At 40.1% G+C, this 21,664-nt stretch overlaps 1 protein-coding gene across 7 annotated transcripts in view; it reads right to left on the reverse strand.

Annotated features, from left to right (window-relative positions):
* The window catches only part of MKX (mohawk homeobox), a 70,969-nt gene that overhangs the window by 36,333 nt on the left and 12,972 nt on the right, over positions 1 to 21,664 (reverse strand). For 6 of the 7 annotated variants that reach the window (XM_070381811.1, XM_070381809.1, XM_070381810.1 and 3 more), the window contains exons 4-5: positions 20,045 to 20,198; positions 19,278 to 19,613 (exon numbers count right to left, since the gene is read on the reverse strand). In XM_070381811.1, coding sequence (XP_070237912.1) covers positions 19,278 to 19,613; positions 20,045 to 20,198 — 490 coding nt within the window. Of the gene's footprint in view, positions 1 to 16,864; positions 19,114 to 19,277; positions 19,614 to 20,044; positions 20,199 to 21,664 lie in introns of those variants that run through there. The other variant, XM_070381815.1, reaches the window with a different exon arrangement.

Genomic DNA, 21,664 nt, shown 5'->3' on the forward strand with positions numbered 1-21,664 from the left:
AAATACCAAGTATCTGTGCTGGCCTTAAAATCTGATTTAATTTAAATCTAATATTTTTAGAATGTATCTATCTAAAAATTCAAGGCACAAGTTTATTATACTCTGTGGATTGATACAGAGTGGCCTAAAATAGAAGCTCTAAGTCAAGTGCACCAGCAGGAGCAGTAAGTAAATGCTTAGACCCCAGGCTCCAGGCAAGGGCTTCCCACTTTATGCCCTCGGCTCTTTTGGGCCACTCAGGATGCTACAGGAAGGAATCTGGTTGCAGTCTGCTTATTTTCTCAACTGATGCTCTGCTCCTTTCAAGGTTAACATCTCCCTCTACCCCATCAACTCTGTTCTGTGATTGTTTTTGGACTCTGTAGCTTAAGGCATGGTGCTTCCAGTAGTCATGTAAGGATGTGAGAGTTGGACCATAAAGAAGGCTGAGTGCCAAAGAACTGATGCTTTCTGAACTGTGATGTTGGAAAAGATTCTTGAAAGTCCCTTGGACTGCAAGGAGATCCAACCAGTCCATCCTAAAGGGAACCAACCTTGAATATTCATTGGAAGGACTGATGCTGAAGCTAAAGCTCCAATACTTTGGCCACCTGATTCTAAGAGCTGACTCACTGGAAAAGACCCCGATGCTGGGGAGATTGAGGGCAAGAGGAGAAGGGAGTGACAGAGGATGAGATGGTTGGACATCATCACCGACTCAATGGACATGAGTTTGAGCAAGCTACGATGGTGAAGGACAGGGAAGCCTGGCATGGGGTCACAGAGTCAGACACGACTGAATGACTTAACAACAGCAAGTTTTGTGTTCTCGCATCCTCAAAATAAGGATTGTAACACATGTATCATAGAATCACTCCAGGGACTAAAGTAACACATGCAGGTGGAGCACAATGCAGGCACAGAGTGAGTGCTCAGTAAACTGCAGCTATTCTCAGTAAGTGCAGACCATAGGGAACTCTCCAGCCATCAGCCTTAGACACACCCTGTCAATTGTCTGATGCCTGTCTGCATGTTATAGATAAGAGGTATGTACCCTTCAGAGAAGCAAGACTAACCGAAGGTATAAAGAGAATACATATGCGTGTTTCTTTGTGCTTATATGTAAATAATTATGTAAATTTTAACTAATTTACTTCGACAAGATTTGATTACTCAGTTTACAGATTATCCATACCCAAAGCATTTACAGCAATATCTTTCTTATACTTTATAATTAATGGATCACACTAACGATGACGCTTGTTGTCCAAACATTTGAGGTTGAAGAGGCAAAACCTCATTCAAATCCCCCTGCTATGTGATCTCTGCTGGGATAAGCAGAATTCTGCCCCCCATAACTTTCCCCTTTAGTGTCACATCTGTGAATGTGCTATGTTATTCATTAAAAGTGACTTTGCAGACGGAACTAAGATTACCCATCAGCTGATGTTAAATGAAGGGTGGGCTCAATGTAATCACACGAGCCCCTTAAACACAGAGCTTTTTCCTGGTTGGGGCCACAGAGCAGAGGCAGAGCAATTCAAGCTTTTGGAGGATTGGGCATACTGTTGCTGGTTTGAAAATACAGGGACCGGAGAGAAGGAATGGTGCAGCTTCTAGAGGCTGAGATGTGAGGGGCAGGACCTCAGTCCTACAGCCAGAGGGAAATGAATTCTGCCAGCTGCCTAAATAAGCTTGAGTAGGTTCTTCCCCAGAGCCACCAGGTAAGAATCCAGTATGACCAAAACCTTGATGTCAGCCTAGTGAGACTCTGAGCAGAGCATTCAGCCATGCTGCATCAGACTGTCCACTGAAATAATATATAATAATATTTATTATATAATAATTTATAATAATATTTGTTTTAAGTTGCTAAGCTTGTTAAGCAGCAATGCTGCTGCTGCTGCTGCTAAGTCGCTTCAGTCGTGTCCGACTCTGTGCGACCCCAGAGATGGCAGCCCACCAGGCTCCCCCGTCCCTGGGATTCTCCAGGCAAGAACACTGGAGTGAGTTGCCATTTCCTTCTCCAATGCATGAAAGTGAAAAGCGAAAGTGAAGTCGCTCAGTAGTGTCCAACTCTTAGCAACCCCATGGACTGCAGCCCACCAGGCCCCTCCGTCCACGGGATTTTCCAGGCAAGAGTACTGGAGGGGGTTGCCATCGCTTTACCAAAATATAAGCATATGATTTACAACCACAGTCATCACTTTTGAACCTGTGATGGTTATTTAACTAAAAAACAGCACACTCCATCCCTAACCGTGACACAGAAGCTGCCATTTCTGCCAATGGATGTGCTGTGATTTCAGGCTAGCCTTCTGACATTTCTCTGTCTGTCTTAGTTTCAGGGGCCTCACTTAACACTTTCTGAAAATAACTGCTTGGATCTGTACCTGCTCATGTAGCATCTCTAGCAGAGGGTGTGCAGGGTCATTGAAGAGAAACCACGTGGTGCTCTTAACCTCATCCTCACTGGGAGGATTCTAGTACTTCTGTGGATGTGCCAAAGCATCAGTACATCGTTCAGGGAAAGAACTCCTCTTCCCCCAGGAAAACAGACACCGAACAGATCATGAGCAAGGGACTCTGGGAACGTTAGACATTCCAGCAAGAGATGGTGCTGCTCTCAGAATGATATTGGCAACAGCAGCCCATTTTGAACTCATTAGTGTTTAATCAGCACAGTGTCCACATGCTGACAGCTGGACAATCAAGCATATCCTTAAGGGAAGAAAGAAACCTCATAGAAAAGTATTCTGTGGTCAGTCTACCGCTGCCCAGAGACAGAAATATGGTGAAATATCCATCAACTGAGCCACAGTTGAACAAACCGGGAAAGAATCTGGACAGCAGAGCCCTGAGCAAAGACAAGGGACTTCACTGTTAAAACAGAGAGAAGAAAAGAGACGGAAGCAGGGAGACAGGGAGAATAGCAGGAGGAAGGAAGGAAAGATGGAAGAAGAAATAAGAGAAAAAAGAAAGAAGAAAGGAAAGAAAGATGTTAGAGGAAAGACAAGATATTTAGACATCATTCAAATAACTTGAACATTTAAATTTCAATATGTACTTTTTTAATGTATTTTTAGGGGCTTCCCTGGTAGCTCAGAGGTTAAAGCGTCTGCCTGCAATGCGGGACATCTGGGTTCGATCCCTGGGTCGGGAAGATCCCCTGGAGAAGGAAATGGCAACCCACTCCAGTATTCTTGCCTGGAGAATCCCATGGATGGAGGAGCCTGGTGGGCCACAGTCCACGGGGTCACAAAGAGTCGGACACAACTGAGCAACTTCACTTCACTTCACTTCCCATGTCATTACTTTATTTTGATAAATAATTTTAATTAAATACATTTGTACCACTAGCTAAAAATCATTAAAGTAACTGAAGTATGAGAGGGGAAAAATAATATAAAGCAAATTTAATGCTCCATTGATACTTTGCTAGAAGGAAAGATTGGCAAAAATGAATGGAATTCTTAGCTTCCTGTTTTTACTTAAAAATTCCCAACAGTACTCGCTCAAACAAAGAACTTAAGTTTTCCACTGGAAGGACAAAAAGAAAAGTTAGTTCCAGCATGTCCTGCCACATGCTTCACTTCAGAGACTTCAGAGTAAAATGGTATTGATTTGGATTCTAATCACATTTCAAAAGTGAAGTATTTATTAGGTGCATGACCGTCAAGTACCACTATATCATAGTGTTATAATTAGAGGCCTTTTTAAAAAACTACATTGTATTTAGTGCTTTATTTCAAACACTATAGTTGATGGAAAGTCTTTCCCATCATAACATGTCATGTTTTTGTACATGAAATCCATCAGGAATTTTCCAGGAGTTCCCACATTCCACTCTGCACACAATTTCCTTTGATTTTCAGAATTGATGCCTAATTCTGAATGTATGCAAATTCCCAGTAAAACAGAAACAAAGGAAACATCTCTTATGATAAAATCATTTACTGGAAGTCTGTGCTAGAGTTCCCTTTAAGATGGTATACTGACTAAGCTTGATTTACTTCTCTCTCAAAACCCCATTAAAATCACAGACTGTAAATTTAAAACCAAATGAATGCCTAGCAGTCCTCAAAAACAATAAAGGGTACCATCGCCAAATCAGAAGAGTTGAGAAATTCATGGAAGATGAAATGCATGTGGCATCTAGCGGGTGGGGAAATTCAAACAGAACCACAACTCAAACCATGTGGAGGGCAAGACCGTGGCGGAGCATGAGCTGCTGCTCCCAGCAGGGCATAGAAGATATTCCAAGTCACAGAGTAAGCGGGTCAGGGCTCCTGAGGGTTACCAGTCAAAGGACAGCTAAGGGAAGAGCTAGGCCATGCTGCCTTCCTGAGTCTGGGGTGGGGGTGCAGGGCAGGGGGATATGCCTCTGGTTCATCTGGCCCAGGACACAGCTTCTGCAAATGTTCTTTACACAAGGTAATTGTTGTTTAGTCACTCAGTTGTGTCAATTCTTTCACGACCCCATGGCCTGTAGCCCACCAGGTTCCTCTGTCCATGGAGTTTCCCAGGCAAGAATACTGGAGTGGGTTGCCACTTCCTTCTCCAGGGGACCTTCCTGACCTAGGGATCGAACCCACGTTTCCTGTGTCTGCTGCATTGCAAGTGGATTCTTTACCTACTGAGGCATCAGGGAAGTCCTTACACAAAGCAGGAAACCTCTGTAAAGAGGGTGCCCTGCATGAAGGCCATAGAGACAGGCAGAGCACAGACCCTGGCAACTTCTGATCAACGTGGGATCATGGCTGCTGTGAAGAAGGAGTAATAAGAAAAAAAGATGTTCTTGGAAAACAAAAATGAGATACTACAATGAGAACTGCAATAGGTTGATTAATAAACTGGAAGTGGTAAAGGTGAAGGTTATGTTAGTGACCGGGAGGAAAAAGCTGAGGAAACTGTTCATAAAATAAAGAAGAAAATGAAAAATGTGAGAGGAAAAGGAGAGCACTAAGAACACCAGGCCAAGATCATTTCACAGGTGAATTCCTTCAAACCCTCAAGGTACCAGAAAGAGCTAATCCATGCTTCATTTTAACTTTTTGGAGTAGAAAAAGATGAAATACTTTCCAGCTCATTCCACAGTATCAGTGTGACTCTAACCTCAAAACTGTTCAAGGAGAGCGTTAGAAAAAGATAAAATTACAGACAAATCTCACTTGAGAATTTTGATATAAAATTACTAAGTAAAACGCTAATAAACTAAATCCAGAAATCTCTTTAAAAGAACAACATATCTTGATGGAACAGAACTTTTCCTAAGAATTCAAGGCCATTTGAACACTAAGAAATTTAAATAGATTAAAGGTGGACAACTAGATGATGCTCTTAAAAAAATGTGGAAAAGCATTTGATAAAAGGAGCAACCTGTTTAGTTACATGGGCAGGGGATTCCTTATCAAATAATCTAGGAATGGAAAGAGAATCCCTTAACATGACAAAGTGATCATATCAGAAGCTTGCTGTGAAAATTATACTTGAAGGTAAAATATAAGGAAAATTCCCTTTAGTGTCTGTCATCACTGCTATTACTCAACACTGTTTTAGAAAACTTGGTCAGTGTGATGCAGTACCTGGAAGATGGAAGAAAGGGAAAGCTGGGAGGAAATAAAAACCTGAAACTGTTACTCTCTGAAGGTTATATATGTTTGTGTGTCTTGACAATTCAACTGGATATAAGAAAAATATACAAAATCCAACAGATTTTTAGGATATCTAGTGATGACTATTATAAAATGTAACGGACAAGTCATTCACAATAGAAACAATAAGAGTAACAAAAGAGAGATATGAGAAATTAATGAGAAATATGCAGACCCTATGTAAATGAAAACTACAAAAACGTGTTTAGCATCATGAAAGATGCTCATAATAAATAGAGAAATAAACCATATGCCTGCGTGGGAAGACCTGACACAATAAAGATATTAAATTCTGTGCTATCCTAATTTCCAATGGGATTTTTTTAAGTAGAACTTGTCAAACGTCTTCCAAAGTCCAACTAGAAAAGTACATTCAATAGTCTAGACGAGAATACTTTGAAAAAAGTGAACATAAAGTAGACACAGCCTGCCAGACGTCAACATGTACAGCAAAGCCACAGTCGTGAAAGCAGTGTGCTACTGACAGAGGAGCAGCTTTTAGGTTTGACGGTATTCAGTACAGTCTATCGGAGAAGGCGATGGAACCAGACTCCAGTACTCTTGCCTGGAAAATCCCATGGACGGAGGAGCCTGGTGGGCTGCAGTCCATGGGGTCGCTAAGAGTCGGACACAACTGAGCGACTTCACTTTCACTTTTCGCTTTCACGCATTGGAGAAGGAAATGGCAACCCACTCCAGTGTTCTTGCCTGGAGAATCCCAGGGACAGGGGAGCCTGGTGGGCTGCCGTCTATGGGGTCGCACAGAGTCGGACACGACTGAAGCGATCTAGCAGCAGCAGCAGTACAGTCTAGAAACAGACACACACATAAGGGAAGCACCGCAAATCAGTAAGGAGCAGTGGATGCACTCAGGGTGTCCTGCTAGGACAACTGGCTATTAATGTGGGAAAAAAAATCAGATCTTTAGCTCATACCATTTATAAAAACACTTTAGGTAGATTATAAACATAAAAGTGAAAGTGTTAGTCGCTCAGTCCTGACTCTTTGCAACCCCATAGACTGTAGCCCACCAGGCTCCTCTGTCCAAGAAATTATCCAGGCAAGAATACTGGAGTGGGTTGCCATTCCCCTCTCCAAGGGATCTTCAAACCTGGGTCTCCTGCACTGCAGGCAGATTCTTTACCGACTGAGCCCCCAGGGAAGCCTGATTATGAGCATATAAGTGTACAAATAAAATAATACAAGCAGTAGAAGTAACTGTGGAAGCAAACGTTTATAAAATTAGGAGTCTTCCTAAAACGACACAGATAGAACCCCTGCAGATTTAACAAGGGTCCCTCGCCTACCTCCTGGCCCAGCACCTGGGCAGATGGTCTACCTGTCACCGGTGCGCTGACCCCTGCTGGGCTCCCTAATACTCCTGCGAGATGTTCCCCTTGTTGCTCAGAGCCTAGGTTCTGTTTCTAACAGAGATAATACGGTCTGTATTTAACTATGACTTTCAGTAAACTGTGGGCTCCCTTCTCTCCCTAAAAATGTCACAGGATCTCAGATGATCAAGGGTAATAAGGTAATTCCCTGGAGAAGGAAATGGAAACCCACTCCAATATTCTTGCCTGAGAAATCCCATGGACAGAGGAGCCTGGCAGGCTACAGTCCATGGGACCGCAAAGAGGCGGACATGACTCAGAGACTAAACAACAACAACAAAAAGGTACTTATGGATTATCTTGTCATAAGCCCTCATTTTACAGCTAAAGGAACCAAGGCCCTTGGAGCACATTATCAATTGCTAGCAGTTCTGGGTGAATATGGAGAGCCTAATGTCTAAGGCGATGCCATAACTTTCTATGGCTAAATCTACCCGATTTCAGGTCGGGTAAGAAGGGAGGCTGGAGAGAAATTTGGGGCATAGTAAAGTCATTTTCCAAACTACAGATGAAGTAGCAGATATTTCGGAGAAGGCGATGGCACCCCACTCCAGTACTCTTGCCTAGAAAATCCCATGGATGAAGGAGCCTGGTAGGCTGCAGTCCATGGGGTCGCAAAGAGTCAGACATGACTGAGCGACTTCACTTTCACTTTTCACTTTCATGCATTGGAGAAGGAAATGGCAACCCACTCCAGTGTTCTTGTCTGGAGAATCCCAGGGACAGGGGAGCCTGGTGGGCTGCTGTCTTTGGGGTCGCACAGAGTCGGACATGACTGAAGTGACTTAGCAGCAGCAAAATATACATTGAACTGGTCATGCTTCCACTGGGCGTCGACCCGGAGCTTTATACTATCGTTTTAATTAAAGCACCAGAGAGAGTGAGGTCAAACACAGATCATTTACCTTTCTGCTTCTTCTCTGAGTTTCCTATTAGCGTTTCACCAAGTGTGTGTAGGGGGGTGGGGATTAGGAATGGTATTTGGGGGTTGGTAATATGTCATGAAATCATAAAGTTGAGCTTTTTTTATATTTTCCTAATGAGAGAAAAGTTATTCTAACTATAAACTAAAAGTTTTACTGCTTCAATCATAGTAACCATGAAATAGAACTCAAACACCTTTCAAGATAGTTGAGAATGACTATTCCAGATGATTTACGTTTATACTTTTTAAAGCACATTTTAAGAAAAAAAAAAATCCTGGAAGAAAAAAGTACACAGGTTAGATAAACTGGAGGTCCCATGGGTCATGAGTAAATCTGAATTGGTGCCATAATTTCTGAAAAGGTCTAAAGTAAAGGAACCCAGGAGACACAGTAAAAACCACAACAAAACCAATTGCACTACTGACAAAGTTGTGAAAAAACTCCTTGATCCAGCTGGAGACATTTAGCAGCCCCGGAGAGGAGAAAAGGATGAAAAAATACAGCAAGACGAAATGCAACCAAGACGATTAAGGAAGATGCAAAACAATGATAACATTCGGCCTCGGCTGCAAACCAGGGAAGGCTGGTGGTTCTCAAGCAGCCATTTAGCTCTGTGCTGGGCGAAGACATCACAGCAAAGGCACTTGGCACCAAGTGACTTCTGGTCGGGAGTTTACGTTTAGAAATGTAAGACCCAGTAACATCTAAGGAATTCTTGTTCTTGCCAGACAGCCACCCTTTTGCCCCAAAGCCATGTGACAAATGATCCCGAATACCACTCTGCCTTTTACGCATCTGCTGTCTAAATCAGTGCAGAAACTGGAAGCAGCGACTCTGAATTTTGGCCTCAGCAAAAGGGTACATTTTAGTGTCATAATGACAGTCTTGGCAGAACAGGGTCTTCTTCCTTGCAGTGTCTCTGCCATACTGAGAGCTCTGTCCATCGTAACCTGCATCTGGCTCGAGAGAGGGACCATCAGTTCTCAATTTCAAATGCAGGGGCGATGGTGTGGGAGCTTGAGAGCAACTGTTTCTTGGAAATTCCACTTTATGAATGGTTGTCTCCAACTTTCAGCACTTTAAAAAGGTTTCCTTTTCATCTGCGTTGTTTTTCCATTTTAATTTTATCTCACCAAATGAGTCCTCTCAACATCACTGTTTTAAAATGTTATTCTCTTCATTTAAAAGAAGCTCAATCAAAGGCAGAACTGCTTTATACAATGGTGCTCAAAAAGGAACACAGTCTTTGTGTCAAAGATGTCCATCGTGGTCCCTCTATCCAAGCACTGAGTCAGTGGGCAAGAGGCTGCTCTAACCCCATTGCAGCCCAGGGGTTGTGGAAGATGCCACACAAACTCACAGGGCCATCTGGCCACACAGCAAGGTGCTGCCCAAACCTGGGGCCTGGTGATATCTACACTGCAATTCAGCTTTTCCCACACTCACATAGTGGAGTGTCTTACCTGAGGGAAAGCTGCAGGTGAACCTGACCCCAAAGCACCTTAGTGTTATCTTTGCACTTCAGCGTCCTACTGGCCTGACGGAAAAAAGACTCAACACTGTGAGGAGCCAATGAGTGACGTCACTGCTAAGCTGAGTCCAATCTAACTTCCCAAACCATCTCCAATTGGATTGTTGGTATCTCTCCCATGTTTTTCAGACCACTTTCAGGTAACGAGGCGAGGTCTTTAGGGTAGACCCATGACAGAGGAAGGATACCACTGGTCATTTTCAAAAGCCTCTTTGTTTTCCGAACTGTGTTTAATTCTACTGCTATGACTGCTACATACACACACACACACACACACACACACACACACACACACACACCAAGAGACTTCTGCTCCACAGCAGGGACCACTAGAGATCTTCTACAAACCATTTCTCTTCTCGGAGCAACACAGCATAAACCCTAGGTACCAGATGTCTATTACAGTCTACTATCTACCAACACGTGTGAAGACCTTTCCACTGCAGCCATTAAAACAGACAAGTTTCTGATTGAAGCCCGTGTGCCTAGAGCCTGTGCTCCAGAAAAAAACCCACTGCAAAGAAAAGCCTGTGCACCTCGACGAAGAACAGCCCCCTCTTGCCACAACTCAAGAAAGCCCTCACAGCAACAAAGACCCAATACAGCCAAAAGTAAATAAATAAATTAAAAAAACAAAAAAAGAATCAGGGAAAGGAAGGTAGCAATAAGAGACCTAAGCTATCAAAAAAGATGAGTTTTTTAAAAATGCACAACCATCTATCCTAAATTCTGAAAAGTTCAACACTAAAGACATGATTTTAAAAATAAAATTCAATTAATTGAAATATCCAAAAGCCATAGACGTACGGTACCAATCATCAGGATCACATTTCCAAGCAACGCGACCACCTGCATACAAAACCTCAGCCATCTCAGTGCTCAGCGTAGAACCCAAAGCGATGTCCTAATCTGCAAATTAAGGGATTGAACTGGAAGACCCTTTAAAGTTCACTGCTGAATTTATAAAAATCCTTGACCATTTTCCTCTTTAGTAAGATGAAAATAAGACAAATTGGGTAACGAAGAAAAGAAAGGTTCATTACACAGCTGCCATTTAAACATGCCATCCTTCATTTAAACTGAAAACCATGAACAATTCAAATGTGAAAAAAATTGAACAAAGTGAACAAAATTATTATTACTTTTCTTCCTCAAAAACCACAATTATAGATAATATAATGTCTAATAGAAAACAAGAACAAAATTTTAAAGTACCCAAATTCTGGGCTAGAAGAAAACACGTATTTATTCTGAGTGAAAATTCTGTTACATCAACAAGACAAATTTTGACATAGAAAAATACCTGTTTAATTTTAGAAACAAAGTCGGGAGGCAGAAGGGAAAAACTAACTGTGACTCACCAAAAAAGAAAGAAAGAAAAAAAAAAAGAAACCACTTCCATGTTCATTAAACAGAATGTCTTGTTATTTTCACAGACAGTAAAAACTTTTTGACATCCTTCTCAGTCCCAGGCTGGAGAGGTGTCAACAGATCTTATTTGGTCTTGTCAGTGTGTAAAGAGTTTACAAACCTGACTAAATTTAGAATTAGCAGGAGTTAGGCACTTATATTCCTTATACACAGAAGAAGGGGGAAAAAGGTCCTTTTATGCCAGCTTTGAGTTTGGCTTGAGTTTTTATGACTTATTTAGAAGCCCTAGGGAATGAAAAGAGTCTCTTAATGGAAACACTGACACAGTATTAAATGCAGTGACATGAACTAGCACTTCTATGAAACGACACCAGGTGTGACTGACCACTGCAAGTCTGAAATGCACAGAGTGTCAGAAAATCAATTACCATAGACGGAATGCCAGGAGACAGTCCTGCCAAAATACAGGGGATACCCCCACAGAATCAAAAGGTAACGCTGATGAACTTGTTTTTAACAGGAAAATAGGTAAAAATGTATGAGATCTATAGTCTTACATGTGGAGGACAGAGAAAATGTAAAATTTCTGCAGAGACTTTCTCCAATTTCACCTTAGGATTAAAAACAGTCATTCTTAAAAAGCCAAAGAAGTCATGTCAACCCTGACAGTGAATGGGACAGAAGAGTTTAAATCACTGGATCTAAATCTGCACTGTGTTTCTTAAATCTCACCCACAATGTGACGACCTAGATAAGTAAACAATAGATATCATTACTTAATGAAGTCAAATCCATAAAAGTTCCTTTTCTATTTGCCTGTCTGCTACACTTTTTTATTCTTCAGTGGATTTTTTTAAACTGCTAAACTTTTCCACTTATCATCCTTACATTTTCCTGAAAGTCACTCTTTTAACTTGAAAATTGGTTTCATTTTATACTTTCTAAGTTTTTGTTTCAACTCTCTTAAACATCTCGTAGTTCTAAGCTTCATTCTGTTTAGTTTTTTCCACGAGCTTTAACTTTCTCTGCGTTTGCCTATTTTTAAAATCCATTTAAACATATTTGGGACCATTTTCTTTCCCTTGTCATGTTCACAGACACAGATCAACATGTACATACGTACGTTACAATGTCTTTGGTGATTTAAGAGGCAGACAGATGAAATCATGAAAACACTAACTCATTCACTTAAGAAAAGAGTTCCGGAGCAAATATGTGAGACACACTGTATTAAGTGCTAGGGGGACAATAAAAAGGAATAAAATACTATTTCAGGGCATTTGAGGGCTTTTAATACACACAAATCGGTGAGTATCAACACAAAAGGAGAGAGACCATACAGCTGCACTCCAGGAAGCCGTCTCTCTACAGTCATACAAATTTGAAAACAATGTTGCCATCATTCTAAGGCTCCACTTGGAGAAAACGATATCAGATCAGATCAGATCAGTCGCTCAGTCGCTCAGTCGTGTCCGACTCTTTGCGACCGTATAAAAGGACAAAAAAATAGACAGCTCCAACACAGCCCTAAAAAAGGTGTACATTTTCTCAATGAAGCTGCTATGCATTTTCAATTTGTTTGTAAACCAGGCTGTTGAATGGGGTTGCTAAGTCTTAACATCTGCATATAGACTTTTTCCGGCTCTCACATGATACTATGAAATGAAAATATCTCCTGCCATATCAATAAATGAGAAATGTCACAGACATCAGTAATTTCTGGCCTTCAAATGTGAATGAGGCCTCCCAAAACTGCGATCCAGCGGATGCTGCCAGGCACCACGGTGACTGCTGAGGGGCTGGGGAAATGCAAGAAGTATGGTGAAGAAGGAAACAGGACTGATCCAGATACATGAGGTGCATATATGAAAGCAATGAATTCAGTGAGCCCAGAGGCTTGCATCTTTGCATACATAGTAAGCTCCGTAACTTTATGCCTGATTTTTGATGTTCAGATGGCCTGTTCCCTTTGTTGAAAACTTGTATGTAGTCTGTCGTTCCTCCTGCCTCCTTGGAGCAGTTTTCTCAGAGCTACTGAAATGGACTCGAGTCCTAAACATTCCCAGCAAATAAAACAACTCTACATTCAGGTTGTGACTATGTATTTTTTTAGTCGACAATACCAAATAACAAACAAAGAAAAGTGAATGAAAAACTAACCCCTGAAGGAGCTTATGCCAAACTGCTTATGCCAAAGCTTGTTCTCTTTTTCTATTTTTGTCTGCCACGAATCTCTTAGCCCTTTAATATTACGTGGAACATTTAAGCAGCTTCATTTAAATTTTGCAAGAAGAAAATTTACTTTCAAAAGTCAAGCTAATGTGCTACTTCAGAAATAATCCAAGTGAATGTGTTTTGCCATTGTCATCACTGATAAATATTTAAACATCTACAGTGTTCATAATATCATGCTTAAATTTTTATAATTCTATCCCAAGCCTCCCCAAAGGTCAGAATTTCTATAAGCCTCATTTCAAAGGTTACTGCTCTGGAATAAGTAATTAGGAAAGACCCCTTTATAAAAAGGTTATCAGAAAGACACTGTTCAAAGGTGTCAGGAGCAAGTTTAGTGTGGAAGCATATAAAAAGCAACAGGAGGAGGAGTTTAGGGAAGACGTGGGGATGCTGAGACACAACCCACAGGCTGTGTCTCATCCTGTATGTCCAGAGGAACAGAAAATTCTATCTTTTTAAAAATCAGTCCTGAAATATCTATCTGGAAATTTCACTTCGGTGGAAAACCTCATTTCCAGATGGTATCTGATAGGTGAGGTATTATTGTAGTAAAAGACACAAGACAGAAAAAAAAATTTGGATAACCTTTCAAGTATCCTTTAAATGTCACTAACTGGGCTGGTGACAGAGGGTTTTATTATTCTCTGCTGGAGCACATCAACAGTCATTTGCATGCCAGGAAAAGAATGTCTGGAATCATCCAACAGGGCTGAGCTTAATCTTTCACTAAAAACAAGGAAGTGACAAGCATAAAAAGGGAAATAAAAGAAGATGAAAGTATCCAAAGTCGACTTACTGGTCAACAAAATTCCAGAGAAAATAGCAAGGACACAGAAACCCACACCATCCTTAAGAGTAAAGCCTTCTCTCAGCTCCCATGAGGCTTTTTTTAAGCTACCCCCCAAACACCTGAAATTGATGAAACAAATCAAGCGTCGTCATTCAGTGTTCAAAAAGATCTGGCAGGCAGTTCTTTAAATCTTTCCCTCTGCTTCATTTAAGCTATGATTTTTTCGACAAGCAGCCCAGCATAAAACCCAGGACTCTGGAGAGCCTGGAGTGTTTTTGATAAGTGACATGAATGCCTGAAGGATACCTCGTACGTGTCTCAGAAGTGCACTGTGAAGTCAGTGGTTGAGAACGGAGACTGCCATTTCTCCAAAGAAACGATGCTATATAGATTACAGTTAAATCCCAGGTTAATCCAATGGTTTAGTCAACTCGTGAGCATCCCTATGTTTTACTATGGAAAATACCAGCTTAATTTCTAAAGTACACGAGAATGCAGGAAGAGAGTGAAAAAATAACATCTCCACCACCACCCCCACTCCCCACCTACTGGGGTCATCGTTAGCCAAGAACAAAATTTGGAAATGGCATTTAGCCTTGTGTCCTCACAGATTTACTTTCTGCTGCTTCGTTTGTCTTTCCCCAGTAACCAAAATCCCTAGTTCCCTCATTTTGCAGGCCATTCAAATGGACATTTCCTCCCAAAGACTCTGGTTTACGGAATAAATGATTTATTTCTTCTTTCCATCAAAATCTCCATTGCTTCAGGGATATTCACCTTCATCAAGTGGAGGGAAAGCTAATCTGGTTAATTCACACTAATACAGAAAAGAGTTCTCTCCACCAGTATGTTTTTGCTATACCAGATGTGTATAATTAAGAGGGATTTCAGGCAGTTTAGTAAGATGAAGTGGAAACATTCAGGCTTTAGGGAGCAGAGTAAATTTATGAATTACATACTGGGGAGGTACTGGGGCTCAGAGAGTAATCATTAGCATGTACTAGCCATTTATAAGCTGATCACTTGTGAACTGTGAAAAGGAATAGCAGGATAGGAACCTGTCTGCATGCCAGCAACAGAGCAGGGAGGTTCACACATTTTATTTCAAGAAGTGCCTGTCCTTCCCCTCATCAAGCATACTTCTTAGAAGTGACTCCTCTCTTCTTCACTGAAGAAGGAGATTTAACAGGCTTGGTTTGGAGGGTAAATTAAACTCGAATCCAAGTTAGGAAAGGCTCTATGGAAGATGCCCTCTGGAAGATGCTACAGATGTTCATAGATGGTTCCATTTTGAGAACTCAACTACTGAGTCAAGAGGAATGGAGGTGGGCATGAAGCTACAGCCCTTATCCTGATGTCTCTGAGAGCAGACCCATCTAAGGACTAGAGACCTGGAGGACAGTTTGCAATGGGAAGTTACTCCACCCAATATCTGAAAATTACCATTGGAATGGCAACCCGCTCCAGTATCCTTGCCTGGAGAATTCCATGGACAGAGGAGCCTGGTTACAGTCCATGGGGTTACAAAGAATTGGACACGACTGAGTGCCTAACCGGAGAAGGCAATGGCAACCCACTCCAGTACTCTTGCCTGGCAAATCCCATGGAGGAGGAGCCTGGTAAGCTGCAGTCCATGGGGTCGCTAGGAGTCGGACACGACTGAGCGACTTCACTTTCACTTTTCACTTTCATGCACTGGAGGAGGAAATGGCAACCCAGGGAAGGGGATGCCTGGTGGGCTGCCGTCTCTGGGGTCGCAGAGAGTCAGACACGACTGAAACGACTTAGCAGCAGCAGCAGCAGAGTGACTAACACTTAACCTAACATGATGAAGAGGACTGTAATTTTAATTTAGATGATTTCATTGAACAGATGAGACCGAGTGACTAGATTTTCTTGCATATTACTTAATTCTATTTAGAAGGAATAACCTTAATAATTCTGGTCAATTCTATGTTATGATTGCTGCTATCAGAATACATGTATATGTGTGTGTGTGAGAGAGAGAGAGAGAGAGAGCTCAGTCATGTCTGACTCTTTGCGGCCCCATGAACTGTACTGCCCACCAGGTTCCTCTGTCCATGGAATTTTCCAGGCAAGAATACTGGAGTGGGTTGCCACTTTTTTCTCCAGGGGACGTTTCCAAGCCAGGGATCGAACCCGCATGTCTTTTGTCTTCTGCATTGGCAGGCGGGTTCTTTACCAGCAGAGCTACCAGGGAACCCGTCAGAATACTTACTGATAGCCTGCTATGCCCTTGAAAAAATATCTTTTCTTTCTACATGATGTGATAGATTGCAGATTACAGAGAAATATTTAATATCTACATAAAACTTAAATGTTTGTATCTACTTGGATGGTGTCTAGTAATATCTTTAATTAGGATTACTGCTTTATGATCTCCCAGACTTCTCCCTCCTAGAATTTAACAAGGGAAATGAAATTCAGTGATTACCCTCCCAAAAACCAACTCTTTCTTTCACTTGGCTTTTTGCCTCCGTATATTTAATGAAATGCATCATGAGATTGCAGCTGTCTTACAAAAATGGGTGGAAGAAATGGATACAATTTCTAAGCACAGATAAACCAATAAATTGTATTTAAAGGTGATCGATCTCTTAGCAGTCTTAGAAATTTGCTGTTAAGGTGAGGAAAAAAGATATAATCAGAAAGAACTGAAGAAATTCGGAACAAGCCTGTGTGCCAGGGAAAACCAAAGCAGTTTCTCAGAAAGTATTTATTGAAATTCCCTGTTCTACTACTCACGCATGACTGCTAACCCAGCGACAACTGCAGCAACATTGTCAGTTTTCACAGAAGACAGTCATTTGGTGTTTTGGTCTGAAATTTAGTAGACCAGTCTTAGACCAACAGCTCTTGCTTCATTTTCCATCCACAAACTCTACAATTTTATTCTGTTCTTTTAAAGCTTATACACATGCAAGAGAAACCAGAAGCTTACGTGTCTAGGCTGTGATCTCATTGCTTGCATAACTAAAAGATAGGTTTTTATTTAAAAATAGAATTTGGCAAATGAATAGTCCATAACCCGAACCAAGTGCATCTGGAATGCTTTAATAAAAATAAATGGCCAGGCTATTTCACTTTGAAAAGCATCGCCTGTACAGGATGTTAGTCCCTCTCTGATTTTAAATTTTGTCACTTTTGAAAAGAGCTTGCATTTTCAGAAGACCCACACACGCTGGGGAAATTTCACAGGCACATGACCTTATTTTTACTGGGCAACATAAATTTATGAGAAAAAGAAAAAAAATTTTTAAAGAACAGATCTCAATTACCCCACCTCATTCAACTGTAATTTTTATTGTTTTTATCTTTCTTGTCTTGTCCATACACACTTGTCATATTCAGGGCATCCTCAATTAAAAATTTTCCACTTAACAGTAGATGATTATCAATATTTCCCACATTGTTTCATAGTCAGTATCAGTACCACAAATAAAAATTTTGACTTTATGCTGTCATCTGGTTTGAGGTTAGGAAAACATTTACATTTTTAAAAATTGAGATACTTCCCATGTTTTTATATGTTCCAGAAACATATACAAAGCATAGGAATTAATTATTTCTTTAAAGTTTGAAAAAGAAATCCAATGGCTTTATCAAGCATTTGGGAACTGAGTTTACTAAAAACCATAATTTTTCCTGCATTAGCAGTCATTTAAAAGTTTTCTTACTATGAATTAACAATTTGTGTGGATAATAGCAATTCACTTCATCCATACATTTGCATACACCTATACTGTCAAGCGATTGTGTATAGTACTTTATAATAATTTTTAAAAATACTATTTTAATCAAAAATATGTTGATTGCTATATCCTCTTTCTCACTTCCAACTTTAATTTGAGTTAATTTTTGCTTATTTCTTTTACTACTGACTTCGAAGAGCCAACTCTTGATTTATTTATCTGTTTTTCAGTCTTTATTTTACCATTTTTTGTTTTCTGTTTATTCCTTTTTCAATTATCTGTACTTGAATGACATGATTTTTTTTTCCTTTTTCTGAAAATAAACATTCTGAATTACAAGTTCTGGTCTGGCCACATCAGTTAGGTATTAACAGATAGTTTGAACTTTTTTGTTTTTGGCTAAATTATCTTTTATTGTATGTTTTACTTCTTTCTAGACACAATTATTACTTACAAGCCTATGTATTTCCGAGTGTCTGGAGATGTTTTAATCGTCAGAGTTGGAAATACAAACAGAAAATGAGATTAAGTCATTAAAAATGTATGAATCCTTCTGAATCCTCATAGTGTATCTTGTACATATTTGTAGACACTTGAAAATCAGATGACTAAATAACCTTAAGGATATATTCAGCAGACCAACTTTAAATGTCTTTATAAAGCTCTATTGTTTATATATCAAGGTTCTTGATATTATAATGACTAAGGGTAGTAGTACATGCATAGTATTTAGCATAGAACCTAGTATATCAAAAATATTCAATTAGTGACTGGTGACAACATGTGTAATAATAACAGTAACAGCAGTCTAGCAGTAATTACATTCCTCGGACCTCTGGTGCAGGCTCAGCTGCACTGCTGATCTATAGAAGAGTCACTAGCAGTCTGTTCTTCGTCTGGGCTTTCTTATCTGTGACATAATACGGTTGAACTCCATGCTTCCTGAAGTTAATTCACGGGGTAACATTTCTAAATCTCACTGCCTGGCATTTTCAGGACATGGACTCTACCCGTACCAGATGTAGGACACACACAATCCTTTGTCCTGAAGCAAACTTGCTCAAACACTCTTTACATGCAAAGCTTTGGGGGAATTGAAGTCAAGACAGAAAATTTTACCAAGCTTGCCACTCCATCTGAAAGCTGAGGACAGGTAGAAATTGATTCATTTTTTCTGAACTAAAAGTAAAGATTTCAAAGCTATTTATCAGCCCTACTTGTGCTTTTCAGAAATAAAAGTAAGATTTCCAAAGCAATTTAAGCCACTTTTCCTTCACAAACATCTCGCCATCCATGCTAGTTTATATTCATTTTCCATCAATATAAGCAATCAAAGAATTTAAGAGAAAAGATAGAATACAAAATATTTGCATGGCTAATTATGATCTGGGACATTCCTCCATTATAATTTATTCTTAAAGCCAACATTTATCTCCTCTAAGTAGGTTTATTGCTAAGATTGAAGATCTTCATTGAGGATGAAAACTTCCCTGTAGACCATCATCTGCTAACAAGCGTATCTGCTAATGAAGAACAAAATGAAAGGTTTCAAATCGAATTATGGGCCACATGTGCAAATCTGATGCGCAGGCTATAAAAATTCTGTCTTGACATCTGTAGAAAGAAGGCCCTCTGCTGCAGCCTTCATTCTGTTTAAACAAGGTTATCACGAAAAGCACAGACTTACCTGTGCGGTAGACAAAGTTGCCTTCCGTTTCTGATGACGAGGGAGATACCAACTCCTCCTCAAACTCATTGGAACTAAAAGATCCCGAATGGTTTCTTTGCCTTGTCTTTCCCATCATGGCCGCATTTGTGACCATGACGTGTCTCAAAGAGTCGTTAAGGTAACGATTCAACAAGCTGCTCTTGTATTTGGGGGGCGATACGTAGTCCTCACTGGCTCGTGACTCTGGCCGTACTCCAGCCTTTATGACTGAGCTCTCACTTTTAATTACGGGATGGTGAACTGGATTATTATAGCCTCCGTCATTCATGTGGTTTCGTGGAGGGTTTTCTCCATCTAAAAAGGAAAATACCACTAGGTAGTTCTTACATGTACTTTTCCCCAGACACCCAATTGTTATATTTAATGATTTAAAATATACATATAAGAAGAATATTTAAAGTGTGTAAAGTTATCTTTGATATTTAAGATTAATTTTTAGGCAAAGAAAAGCAGGAATCTAAGTAATTTCTCCCTTTGGTATTTTAATGTTAATAAACTTCACAGAAAATATTATTCTGACACATGATAAATCTATGAACAAGAGGAAACAGCCGTAATCTGGTTGGTCATTTATAGTATTATAAAAGTCAAGTTATCCTGTGCAATAAAAAAGAACCATTATGACAGCATTATGTTTTGTGGGATCAACCTTAGAAATAGGAATTGAGGTGAATGACTCCTTACAGAGGCAGAGTAAAGAAAGCAAGATAAAAATATTAACAAACCTTCAGAACAGGAGTCATCACTGCTCACACTGAGCCGCTCAGCATTCCCTTGAACATACTTGTTGTATAACTTTATTCTTAAGGCCCAGCTTAAATCTGGCTGTCGAACAGTATTCTTAAGCCGACGTCTTGCATTAGCAAACCAATTTGACACCTAAAAAGGTTTTATTTCTCAGTTAACACAACATAAAAAATTATCCATCATACAGTTACTTTCCCAGAAAGGACCTAAGCCTCTCTCATAATCTCTGATTATTACATATTCTCAGACACAACAGTACTGGAATTCATATCTGTTCATTCATTCATTCATTCAACAAATGTGCTAAGCCCTTACTGTACAGACTGAGCACTAGCTATATCCTAGGAATAAAAAAATATTAAAGGACTTTGCCCTAAAATTTTGAGGCTAGTAAGAGAGGTAGGAGAATACACAGATAACTCTAAAATCTATTCACCATTGCCAAGACATGGAAGCAACTTAAATGTCCATCAACAGAGAAATGGATAAGGAAGATATGGTACATATACACAATGGAATATTACTCAGCCATAAAAAAGAAAAAATGCCATTTGCAACCACATGGATGGACCCAGAGATAATCAAACTAAGTGAAGAAAGTCAGAAAAAGAAAGACAAATACCATATGATATCACTTATATGTGGAACCCAGAAAATGACACAAGTGAACCAATGAAATAAAAACAGGATCAAGGAATATATATGTTTATGTCTATAACGGAATACATATATATCTATAATATATAAATAGAACACATATATATGTCTGTAACGGAATCACTTTGGTGTACAGCAGTAATTAATACATTGTAAATCAACTATAATTCAAAAAAATAATTCTAATATAGGAAAGAAAGTGATAAAGGGCTTAAGATGCATTAAAATAAAATGTTACAGCAGTGAAACAGAAGGAGGGGTTACTTTCATGTGACTCAAGAGTTCATGAAGCTAGACTTTGAAGGAATATGTCAGGGATAATGGGGGGGAAGTGTGTTTCCAGTACAGACTTGGAACAATAGAAATCAAATTACAGAGACATGATGGGAGGTAAATAAGAGGGAAGAATTAGAGATGCCCTTGAGTTATCAAACTTATGTAAGAAGAGAAGACAGTGCCATTCTGAGGAAGAAAGAATTGTTTGAGGGTGAAATGATGGGTTTGGTCTGGGAACATTTAGTTTGAGGTACCAGAAGAGCATACAGGTGAAATGTGCCAGTGAGAAAATAAAAAGGCCGTCTGAGATTCAAGGGCAAGGAAGATCAGATCTGGGTCAAATGCACAGAAGTGAGAGCTGAGGTTGTGACAGTAGGTAGAATGAAAAGAGAGTCAAGGAACAAACCCTGGAAACCTCTAGCAATTAAGGAGGTAGCAACTGGCAAAGCAGAGATAGAGCAATCAGACAAGTAGAGAGAGAAAAAGCCAAATGACACCCAGCTTTAAGCTAAAAATTAAGTGCTTCTAAATAGGTGATGGCAAAGAAATGAATACTGCAAAACACAGTTAGTCCCGTTGTTTTTGTTTAAGGTGCTGCTGGATTTCTGGAGGGCTTCCCTGGTGGCTCAGATGGTAAAGAATCTGCCTGCAATGCAGGAGACCTG

The sequence above is a fragment of the Bos mutus genome, chromosome 13 (assembly GCF_027580195.1).
Source record: "Bos mutus isolate GX-2022 chromosome 13, NWIPB_WYAK_1.1, whole genome shotgun sequence".
Classification (NCBI taxonomy): domain Eukaryota; kingdom Metazoa; phylum Chordata; class Mammalia; order Artiodactyla; family Bovidae; genus Bos; species Bos mutus.